The following is a 12,231-nucleotide window of genomic DNA, read 5'->3' on the forward strand; positions in this document are numbered from 1 at the left end:
ATTGCAACCAAAACTTCAGTGTATGGTGTTTTATTGTGGTTCAAACGGCATAGCATTCAAACTTTTAATACTCTGTCATTTAAAACTGATAGTTTACTTTTTTCCCTTCCTGCAGAAATTTTTTCATTTTGGTGAAGAGCCACTTAAATATCCACAACTTTTTGCTAAAAAAAAAAAATGAAGAATTAAGGTTTGGAAATACTGCTACTCTCCTCTTGAATTTCACATAGCTAGACCTGTAACTTTCAATCTGTGATGCTTTGAGAAACACAAGTGCTTTTCTCCTATGACCTGACGTAGGAGCAAAATTTCTTTGCTAGTTAAGAATCACATACACCAATGGGGTAAAAGGCCTTTTTTCTTCCTGCTTTTAAGTTACAGGTGAATAGAAATTCCAGCAATTCAAGTAGAAACAAACAGTTGAAACAGCCTTAAACGTCCTGAAACTTATGAAACAACGAGCTGTATCACAAAGGGACTACTTGAAGGCAGAGTTAAGGAGGAGATGGGGACAGAAGGACAGAGAAAGTTTTCTCCTATGGTAACATCAGTGGTTGAAGAAGATCTCTCCATGAAATCTTACGCTTTGCTACACACAGGGACTCAGACTAAAACGTTCTAGCCTGGGAAGCTGCTACTCTGTGATCCCTGACAATGCCCTCCCTGAGAGCACTGGGGCATAGTTAACCTGGAAAAGATACCACAATCACGAGCTCTTCACTTACTAGGAAGGCTGTGCTCATCCTATTCTGCCTCCATAAAAAGCAAAGCTTGTGGCAACTTTAAATGATAAAAAAGTCTTGCCACCAACAGACAGGTATCTAAAAGCCATGTATTACATACAGATAACAAGACAACCCACAACAGAGAAAAGCAAGGCACAGGGGAAAAAATAAAGGAATAGTGTTTTGTTCTAGGGCCTATAAAACACTTGGGAAAAAAAACCCAAACCAAAACATTTGGGTATTCATAAATGTTTAAAGCCCTCCCCAGCTTTTTCCTTTAAAAAAAAAAAAACCAAACCCAACACCACTGTATTATGTAATAATTTTATAACATTTTATAAATTTTATGTATTTGTTTTAATGCATATGTATCTACATGCATGTAAAGACATTACTGACTTTTAGTTTCACATGAGTTCATTTGCTTCTGATGACCTTTGTATCAGTTGGCTATTGAAATAATAAGTTCATGTGAACAGCACTGGAGTATTACAATTTAAAATTAGGAATTTGAAATTTTTGAAGAAAGCATTCTAGCAACAGTATATATTTAGCTTAATGATTCAAAATCATCAACCACCACAGCCTGAAAAAACCCCACAAAATTTCATCTGTACTACCATAAAAAAAAAAATAAATACGGGACTCATGGTTTGATAACTAGGATAAAGTTTCATGGACATACTTTACCTGTCTAGGTCAGATGTTAGCCTTTCAAAATTCTTAAGAATACTATAAACCTGAGCATCTTGACCAAGAAAGCATGGTGGCAATAATCCGTGAATATTCAACTGTTGCCTCTCCTCCAAGGTAAAAGCCATGCCCTGAAAAAAAGAAAAATAAAAGCCATGTATGCATATATATGAGAGATATTCCTTTTAATAAAATTCTGCAGCAAAATATAGCACAGGTAAAGTCAGCATCAGAAAAACTATTTAATATTAATTATGCAATGATTTTGGAAAAAGTTTTTATTGAGTCATAAGAGAACAGGCCTGTACAGTACAATAACTCCATCCCAGCACAGAATGAGTTAAGGTCTTCTGACACTGCAAGACTATTACCCACAAAATTATTAAGTTACAGCTGAAGAAGGGAGCAGCAGTATATTCTCAAACACTCACTTGTTTGGCTATCTTCTAAACACAAAGCCTGGATAATGTTCATTTTCAGTGTAAACATTATGCTTTTAATATCTGGACATTTTTCAAGATCTTGGGTATCTCAGATGTTCATGTGAATTTTTAGCAGAACTCTGTGGTACAATAAAGTCATTGCTATCATTTTATAGTCAAAGAGCCTGGTCCAGCACCTTCTGAATTCTGTCAATAGAAACACGGCCATAGCGAGTTCAACGCTAACTCGGATTCACATTTATTTTGGTTTTCAAATTCACATTCAGTTACAGTAAGAAAAATCTGTACAGACTTACCGGATTTCCTTAGTGGAGCCAGAAAAGACATTTAAAAGTATTTAGTATGTAACGTGGACAGTCACAGAATGCTTAACACTTAAATCCAGCTTGTGGATTGGCAGAGACTGCCAAATAGCTGCTTTTCAATGAGGTCTGTCTGTCTAAAACATCTTCAGAAATTACCCAAGCTATCGTAAGAAAGAGTATGCCTTTACAGCAGAAACATGCCCATGGGTCTGGCACACTGGCATCAAGCACTCTGACTTGACTTTGCTGTGCTAACTACAGCCAGTTGGGACTGACGTACGAGATCAGACCTTTGAGAGTTTTAGGGGATAAAAAGGAATGTCAGAGGATGATCTATGAAATCTGTGCATTTGTTTCACACTATAGCCACTGGTTGGTGGCTCCACAGACATGTTACAGCTCTCCTTTAGCATCACGCCTGCGCTGCTTCCACTCCAGAATCAGCACTGGCAGATCTGCAAGTGTCTTTGAGGTCTCTCTTAGGGTAACACCAAAAATGTCTATCATCTTTGTAATATGCTTATCATGTAGCTTAAACATATTCAAAAGTTAATGTACTAGAGATTAGATAGCATTTATTACTCTACCAAGAAGATATATGTGTGTGTGTATATATACACATATATAAAACAAGCTATTGGACAGTTGCCTAATATTCTACGCCTATCGTACAACTACATACAAAGTACTTTGTTTCTTATGAAAAAAATATTTGAGAAAACACCTTGGGAGCTATGAAAGAGGAAAAAGTGGCAATGTAATGTTTCTGCATTTACTCTCCTGTGGAAAATAAATACTAAGATACTTTCACAACTACATCTATAAATATACTTTTAAAATTTCTTTGTTCATGCTACCATTAGAATTAGCTGGGTCAACAAATGATGGGGAAAAAACAGGTAAAGCAAGAGCACGAATACAAAAGGCATCATTCAGTGTACATTTGCAGTACTGCTGCCTTTTCAAGGGAACAAATTCACAGTCCTTTACACAATGCTGTTACTGCCTTTCACACAACACCTAGTGAGTGATACAACGTGATAATTCATACCAGTTAGTTTGATTACATGAACAGGCTTCATTATTTTTTCAGAAATACTTACCTCACAGGACGTATTCTTACAGCACAAAAATATACTATAAAATCCTCCTGTCTCTTACTACTCTACACTTCTTATACCATTTTTTAATCAAAATAATTTTCATGTGGTTATGTCATTGTTGCTTGAAAAAAAAGTAGGAAAAAAACCCTAAGGCAACCCCACTACAATATCTGCATAAAATGTCATTAATCAAGTTGCTACCCTTAAGTGAAATGATGACCCAAAAAAAAGGAAAAGAAAAATTTCATAATGAACACTTTACAGAACATCAAACATTTCCAGAACATGCTTCTCTCGCACACAGAAATGGAAGGAAACCAAATTTAATAAATGTCAGTGACTGTTTTGCTATAGTTTTCCATGCACGCAAGATTTCAAAGGTTTCCAAAAGCCTACACAAACCCTGTTTTTTCTTGTCCCTACATGAATTTTCTGTGGCCAGATATGCCATGAGTGTCTTCAGCTGCTATCACATTTTGAAAGACCATGGAAGAAGGGAGAGTCAATGCTCCTCACGAGTTCACTCAAAGTTGACCCCTGTTATCTCCAGTAGACTTTTTTTGGCTTAAAAAAAAATACATAAAAGCTGTGCACGTGTGCTCACAAGCACACACACTTCAGTATCAGCTCCAAATGGCTGGACTTTAGGGAGCTGCATAGTTTTAGTGGATCTCTCAGTGCTGGCAATAAAGTAGCAATCCAATTATTCTCTGCATCTCTCCTTTCCCCTTTTTCTACTAGTCAAATTTTCTGAAAGAAAAAAATTCAAAAATTCCGTGTTTACCTTCACTTTAGGAATAAGATATGGATTTTAATTACTATGATAAGGTTTTCCCTCTTACTGGAAAATATATTTTATTTTAAAACAGACACATGAAAAGTTGATACATCTTGCCAAGTGCCATTTAAAAAAGTACTTTGTCTTGGAATAGCATATTTTCCACATATTGCTACAGCTCCTACAGTATGTGTTAATTTCTTTCGGGCATTACTAAAAAAATACAGCACCCATCTACACCTCCTATGCTATACATGGTTTTAAAATTCTTTACTTGCATACTCTTCTTTGGCACAGATATTATGAATTTTTCAAATTTCTAAGATGGAATGTCAGTTCCTTTTTTCCCCTCAGATACCATACATGCTCAAAAGAAAAGAATTATCATTAAAACATATCGCCTGATGATTTAATAAGAGAAGGCCATTTTATGCAATAAATATATGCTATTTCATTTGCTTATAATAGAAAGAGCTTGACTACGTTAAGTTTCATGTTTATGTCTAGATTTCTTGCACTAACTTCTCAGATTTTCTTTTGTACATCAGAATTCTTTTTTTTTTCCTCTTTGAAGTGTTGTTTCCCAGCCATCCAGCAGAGAGGGCTCTAGGTCCAGCTTGGTTTACACGCTCCTTTCTCTTCCCGAGAGCCACATTGTGGGCACACCTGGATGGGACAGACTTCCATCATCTAAAGTACACCCCAGCTATAATAAAAGATGTGGACATTTTTATTTTATACTCTGTATTACAAATAAATTGTCCAAGAAGAACAACAGTATGACAATCTAAAAGCAACACAAGGGCAAGAGTCTGCAACCATAAGTATTAACCTTTACCTAATTTGTTTTGATTTATTCACTGCTTTATGCCTTCAAAAGAGAACATATACATCAGGGAGATGAAAAGTATAGTTATTATTAAGCCTCCCAGGTAAGATTTTGCAGTTCTTCAAGGGTCGTGTTTCACATGCTTCTTTATTTATGTATCTTATATGCAAGAGGCCACCTCTCGCAGCCTCCCTCTGCAGCAGTTGGTAACCCTGAGCAGAGTAAAAGAGGCCAGGGAGTTCTCTGCCAGACAAAGCTCTGAGAAAATCCCACAGCTGCCTGAAATACAAGTCTGCTCAAGATCTGAATCAATTCTTCGAACAACTGGACTTAACAGAACCCTGCAATTCCATATTCTTAAAACAAACAAAGAAAAGCAAACGAGATGAATGCTTTTGGCCGAAAGAACAAAAACATTCTCCAGTTACTAGAGAAGAGTTTTTTCCCCAAGATGTCCCAGCTGAAAAACCACTGGCATCACTATTAGTTACCAGTCACACACCATCCCATACTGCTCACACCACTTCATGCACAAGATTGTCTCCAGGAGAAATTCAACTGCAGAACTAGACACAGTCCTTAGGAAAACATGATCTTTGGTATGCGTGACTGTTTGCAAGCAAATCTTTTGCTGGTCAAGCTTTTGCCTTCAGTAATTTTGGCTTCTCATACTACGCTAATACCGTTAAGGAGGAATCCAAGTCAAAATTAATAAAACAATTTTCTTTTGCTTTATTTTAAGGAAAACTTCTTAGGCAGAGGAAGCAGCAACACTTATGTATAGTCCTGCTAGGTATGAGCTACATGAAAACAGTCTGAGGCACCTAAAATATCATAAGCCCTTTTAAGATCAGACTATTTAAAAAAAAAAAAGCCACAACCCTGTGAAATTTTACACAAAGAAATTTTTATAAAATCTCTACAAAAGTATGGCACACATGAATTTTCAAGTATTTTAAGCTACTTTTAAGAGCTTAATGATCTGCAAATCCCTTTGAGATATTTTATATAATTTGTATTTTTAAAAAAATCACCTTACAAAGAGGGAAAAATAAAGTTTTACAAGCATTTCCCCTCCATTTTGCATTTTTATTATCCAAACATGACTTCAGAGAAACCAGATAAATACTTTAAATACTCCATGTCCAACACGCATTTCAAGGCACAATACCCCAGGAAATAGTTAGAATAACTAATCTGAGCACACACTACATAATAAATTCATTGTGTTAAAAACAAATGTGGTTCATGGCAAGGTATTGGGGTTGGATCACTATGCATAGCTAAAAATGTTACCGCTAGTTTCTCTCCCTGTTCTTCCCATGACTGCCAAAAAATATTACAAGCATGGGCAACTAATGCAACTATCGGGATCAATAAATCTTCTGCAAACAGCGCTTTAGGCCAGACTGGTCACACAAAGTATCCCTGTAGGTAAGGAGAGGGTGGAATCCTTTTAATGCTGCAAATTTGCACAGTTTTCTGCCATCAGGGGTCTTCTTTTGGACCTGGGGAAAAAATGGTCCTGCAATCTGACAATTTACATTAACTTAGGGATCTATGTTTCTTATTAGGAACAATTTGTTGTAAAAAAATATAAGCAAAAGAAGGGCTTGAAAAGCAGAATCCAATTTTGATTGAAAAAAAATCAGGATGATTAAAATTTGAGAGAATAAAAATAATCCTTTTAAATGGTGCTCATGAAGACAAGGGAGAAAGATGACAAATACAATTACAAGTTGATAAGAGGAAAGGATATGATCACCAGCAGAATGTTACCACAATTTGAAGATGCGTAGCATTGAGTTAAGACATGAAAACCAAACATGAAAATACAAACTTTCTGCTGCAACCCTCTGGCAACCCACCCAGAAAAAAGCTCCATGATTTTTTAGAAGCAAAGAAGATCAGTAACCACTTGTAATGCAAACATGGTCTAAGGTATTATTAGACTGAAAGTAGAAAAGTCACTGGTAAGACAGAACTGCCATCTTTCAAAAAAGCGACGCTATTTTCCCCAAAGACGATGCTCAGATCCCTAGCTGGGCATTTAATGAGGCACACTGGTTAGCTCTGGATTATGTATTTTGGATTAAGTTTTAAAAATCAGTATTCAAACCAGTGATTAACAACCCATTAACTTCTTTGGCAGAGGAATTGTGGTTTTGTTGTCTTTATACAGTACCTAGCACACCGGTACCTTGGCTTGTAGCTGAGATCCCCTAAAATAGCAGTGAATCCTGCTACTAAGTGCCTGCACTGGAGTTTGAAAAGCCGACCACATACAGGCGACTGCCCTGGCTGGGATGAGGAAGGAGAAAGCCAGAAAAGGAGGACTGGTGAAGCGTGAACAGCAGAACCCAGTTTAGATAAAGCACTTTTTGATAAGCCCTTGTGCACAGGAATGCATCAGGACTTGTGAGACTGTGAGATACGCTGAAGGTAAAAAATAATTTAAAAAATACACTTTAGTTGACGGGCACAGCACCGACATTACAAGAAAAGGAAGAACTATCCTAGTTTCAGCAATAAAATGCTAAGAGGGCACAGGTTTTGTTTTGTGCACATTTTTTAAACACAGCCTTTTAACAAGTATTTAAGCTGAAGACCTATATTCTGACATTTAGCATTTATAATTTCAAAGTTGTTTTTCTAGAATCATGATAGATCTGCTGCAGCGTGTTGCACACACAATTTTTTATAGTTTTCAAGAAAGCCAAGAGACCTGAAGTATATTCACAGCCCAATTTTAAGTCCATAGGATTTTCAAAAGCAAACTTAAAAAGTCAAGTCAACAGGGGAAACTGAAACAAGTCAAAACCAGCTTCCAACAGATAAAGCACAAATAAATGCCATTGCTAATATTTTATGAAACTTCTTGTATGTATTTGTTTTATTATACTTATACACAGTAAAATCTTTTTGCATTGCATAATCTCTCCTCACCTTAAGTTTGTGATGGCTGTATTACACAAACAGCAGACAATAACAAGCTGATCAGTAAAACAAGTCACCAAGATAATAATATATAAAAATATATTGCACGTTGTGGTATAATGTAGGATGGCACTGAGTCTAGGTTAGACACTAAATTTAGGTGTCATATGCAATCTAGGTACCTATCCTCCCATGATAATTATAGGATACATAGTACTGATCAAAAAAAAAAGCCTCAAGAAGGATACAGCTCACCCTAGAATAGATACCTCGCAGTCAGTAATCCAAATTGCTCCCTAGTCTCCAATGGCTATATTGACTGTAGACCAGATTTGCACACGTAAGCACCTACTGTCACCTGGGAGGCTCAAAGGTATTGGAGAAATCAACATGGCATAGCTCATTATGGCAATGATATCAACTATGAATCAACTGCATAGGAGACACAACAACAGATGAAAGCCAGGCACGATACTCCTCTGTATCTCAAGGGGCACCAGTTGCCTGTATGGGGGCCGCTACATCAAGTCCCAATCGTCCTTTTGACTCCTCAATCCACATGTCCCATTAAAAATCATCTTAATATGAAGGATTCAGAGTATTACAGGAATTTCTAAACTTAAAGCAATCAAAACATTGCTAGGGCTGGATTTGTATGCTCTCAATCAGAGCTGGTTGCCTTAAAAGCAGATTTAATGTAATTTTAAAGCCATAAAATCGTTTACAAAGTGTAACACATAAGGGGACGGAAACCCCCAGCATCCCACCTCCCAAACTCACAGACCTGTACAGCACTCTTACAGCACCTGCAACCAAAATAATTCAGATGCTCTGGGACAGTTGTGTTAGAGTAAGATCTGCAGAGATGCCTATCCTATCTACCACTTTTCATGTGAGAGTAATAGTTCTGCCGTTTAGCAGGCGTGAGCTGGTGTGAATGTGCTCCATAGGTCCCCATCTCCGTTTAAAACTCCCCTGGGATGTACTGACCCTCAAAGATGCCTACTTAAGAATGCTCTGTTTATGGGAACCATTCTGGAAAGAGACAACAGCAGTTTGCAACATTACTTTCAGACTTGTTGAGCATGTCCTTATGACAGATGCCAATTTTCAACACAGTTCACCTATACTATAGACTAAAACCACTGGGTTTAGGCCACTTTAGAGCCCTGCATGACTCATAGTTACAAAATTAATCTTGTTAATTACTGCCTTTGTCAATATTGTCTGTCTTCTACAGATGTATCAATGTGCAGTTGTATGTTTAGATACATAATCTATAGCCACAGGAATTAAAAATGTAATGCATGATAGAGATTTTAAAAAAATAAAGATGCCACTATGTTTTACTACACCATATCTGAAATTCAACTTAAATTAATTCACTTGTACAGTAGATGCTGTGAGTCAGTACTGGTATAACTCTAATCAAGGATACTTGCAATGCTATCAGTGGAATAACTAACATGGAATCTCTATTTATGAAGGGAATTTAGATGAGCGTAATGTCAGCTGACACGTGAAATATATTGCTAACCAGAATGATTCCAAATGAAATGCCAAATAAAAGCTCTCTAACTGTAATAATTTTACAAATAAAGTACAGTCTCCAAGTATGCAGTCTCCAATATGCAATATATACATTTGCAAAATCAGATCTTATTTGACAGTCAGTCAATATTTCCATGTAGGTAGAAGACGAATGTCAGTGACTGCCAAGAATTCCATCTGTCTAAACTAACTACTTATCCAAATACAGGTTATTAAGCCCTGAAATCCTGAGGGGATTTGATAAACCTGTGTCCTGGTTTCAGCTGGGATAGAGCTAGTTTTCTTCCTAGTAGCTGGTCTAGTACTGTGTTTTGGATTTAGGATGAGAATAATGTGATAACACCCTGATGTTTTAGTTGTGGCTAAGCAGTATTTATACTAAGTCAAGGACTTTTCAGCTTCCCCTGCTCTGCCAGGTGCACAAGAAGCTGGGACGGGGCACAGCCAGGACAGCTGACCCAAACTGGCCAAAGGGCTATTCCATACCATACGATGGCATGCTCAGTATAGAAACTGGGAGGAGTTGGCTGGGGGGCAGTGACTGCTGCTCCGGGACAGGATGGACATTGGTCAGTGGGTAGAGAGCAGTTGTATCACTTGGTTTTCCTGAGTTTTGTGTCCCGTCTGTCCGTGTGTGTCCGTCCCCCCCATGGTTTTCCTTTTCATTACAATTTTTTTTTTTCCAGTTATTAAACTGTTCTTATCTGAACCCACAAGTTTTCTCACTTTTGCTCTTCCGATTCTCCCCCCTCCCACCAGGGGGGAGTGAGCGAGCAGCTGCATGGTGGTTCGTTGCCAGCTGGGGTTAAACCACAACAACCTGATATACTTAACAGATTTTGTTGCCTCTCAGAGACTAAACAGATTACCAGTTACTGCATTCTGTGCTTCTGATAGGACTTAGCAACAAGTTTCTCTTCACCAGCATGAGAAATAATTAATAAAATAAATATTTTAGATACTGTAACACAGAGTTGCTTAGAGAAAGGCAGAGGCCAATCTCAATACTACAGTCTTTCCCTTCCAGTACTACAATGGCATAAATGAAATCTAAAGAAACAGCCTAAGATAATGCAACATAAAAGGAAGAGAGCAGAAAGAAGTGGTAGAAGGCACATCTCTGCAGAACTACTGCAAAGAAGGTGCAGACTTGAGGTTTGTTTAGTGGGCAATTAAAAAAAAAAGCTTTCCACACAGATTAGCCTATCTCAAAATTGTATTTTTAAGCATCTTCCTAATTATGGCAACTCAAAACAAAGTGAATCTTTCCTCTGATGAGCAAGCTAAGTGCCTACTTGGTTTACTTGCTGACACACAGAAGCCCAACGTATACATTTTCCTTCCCCCCCAGTTTCATCCTGGGTAGGTTCTTTTCCTTGAAACTTCCCATGCCTGCTCCTGCCCACGTGGTCCTCAAGCTGAAAGATGACTGCATTGCAACAGCTCCTTCCACACCTAGAACAGTACCAGCATTAACAGCTTGGGAGGATTCTCCCTATTGCATCGATGTGGTGCCAGGGAGGCTAGCCAGCCTGATGACCTACGAAGATTTGACCTGAGAGCCGAGAGCACTGAAACGTGCTGACGCCAGTGACATAGATTATCAGGTTACTCATGGGTAACACACTGTCTCACTGTGTCTACAAGTTATATGTCTACTCAAAATTAGTCCTCTACTCAAAATTAGTCCTCTGGGCACCCTCCACAGACTATGGAGAAAGAGTGACTGGGCCTCTAGGAGGTACCCCTTTCTCTTTTTTGGACTATAAAGTAACGTAAACAACTGTTTCAGACTAAATGCATGAGATAATACTTTCCATTGTCATAGGTAACCCAGGATTTCTATTATCACAGTCTATCATCTGTAAGTCTTTCGGTCATACACAGTCATAGTATATATTGCATACCTATCGATCATTTCCCATTCTACAGATGGCAACTTACTTTTCCTTTTATCATCTCAGTCCAAGAGCTGGCAATACATGTATACATGAAAATAGCAAAGCCTATCCAAACCCTTTGTTTGGAGAGCTTGCTTCATCCAACCTTGGCATTTATTCTCAGAATTCAGCAGTACATTAAAACCAAACTAAAGCAACATGCAAAATTTACACTCTGAATGCACCTGATCTATAAGCACAGCCTTAATTGCTATCCAGCAGGTAGATATTTGTTCCATTTTTGCCGTAACTTACTTGCCACATTCTCTTGTAAGGAAAACACCTCCCCTCAAGTTGCACCAGGGGAGGTTTAGACTGGATATTAGGAAATTTTGCTTCACTGAAAGAGTTATCAAGCATTGGAACAGACTGCCCAGGGAAGTGGTTGAGTCACCATCCCTGGAGGTATTTAAAAGACATGTAGATGTGGCACTTAGGGACATGGTTTAGTGGTGGACTTGGCAGTGCTAGGTTAACAGTTGGACTTGATGATCTTAAACGTTTTTTCCAGTCTCAACGGTTCTATGATTCTATTCTAAAGTGACAAAGAAAAATTGCCAACTTACAACTTCGAGTAAGCTGACCAGTGGATGGCAACAGATTCTCTTCTTTAATCACAAAGTAAGCATTTAAAGTTGTGCATAGGACTGGCTTATTACTCTGTTTACATCCTTTTTTTCAAAAAGAAAAAAATTTAATATGCTTTAGGACAGAGGCCCATCTATTATCAGGTGACCATACAGCATTTGCTTCAGAAGATGTTAACTGGGCATTTCAGCTGTAGTTCTGTTCGGTACAAGTGTCACAGTAAGAATTAACAGAAATACTTACTTTTCTTTGGTGGAATATGAAAAAAAAAGTTTTCATGTTTTAAAATTCTGGTTTTGGTAGGATTTGTTTTCAGTATGTCAGCCTTTAACCCAAGTT

At 37.8% G+C, this 12,231-nt stretch overlaps 1 protein-coding gene across 2 annotated transcripts in view; it reads right to left on the minus strand.

Annotated features, from left to right (window-relative positions):
* ME1 (malic enzyme 1) overlaps positions 1 to 12,231 on the minus strand; it is a 188,113-nt gene that overhangs the window by 137,836 nt on the left and 38,046 nt on the right. For both annotated transcript variants that reach the window (XM_075498284.1, XM_075498283.1), the window contains exon 2: positions 1,416 to 1,549. In XM_075498284.1, the coding sequence (XP_075354399.1) occupies positions 1,416 to 1,549 (134 nt within the window). The remainder of the gene's footprint in view (positions 1 to 1,415; positions 1,550 to 12,231) is intronic.

Source organism: Mycteria americana, chromosome 3, assembly GCF_035582795.1.
Source record: "Mycteria americana isolate JAX WOST 10 ecotype Jacksonville Zoo and Gardens chromosome 3, USCA_MyAme_1.0, whole genome shotgun sequence".
Lineage (NCBI taxonomy): Eukaryota > Metazoa > Chordata > Aves > Ciconiiformes > Ciconiidae > Mycteria > Mycteria americana.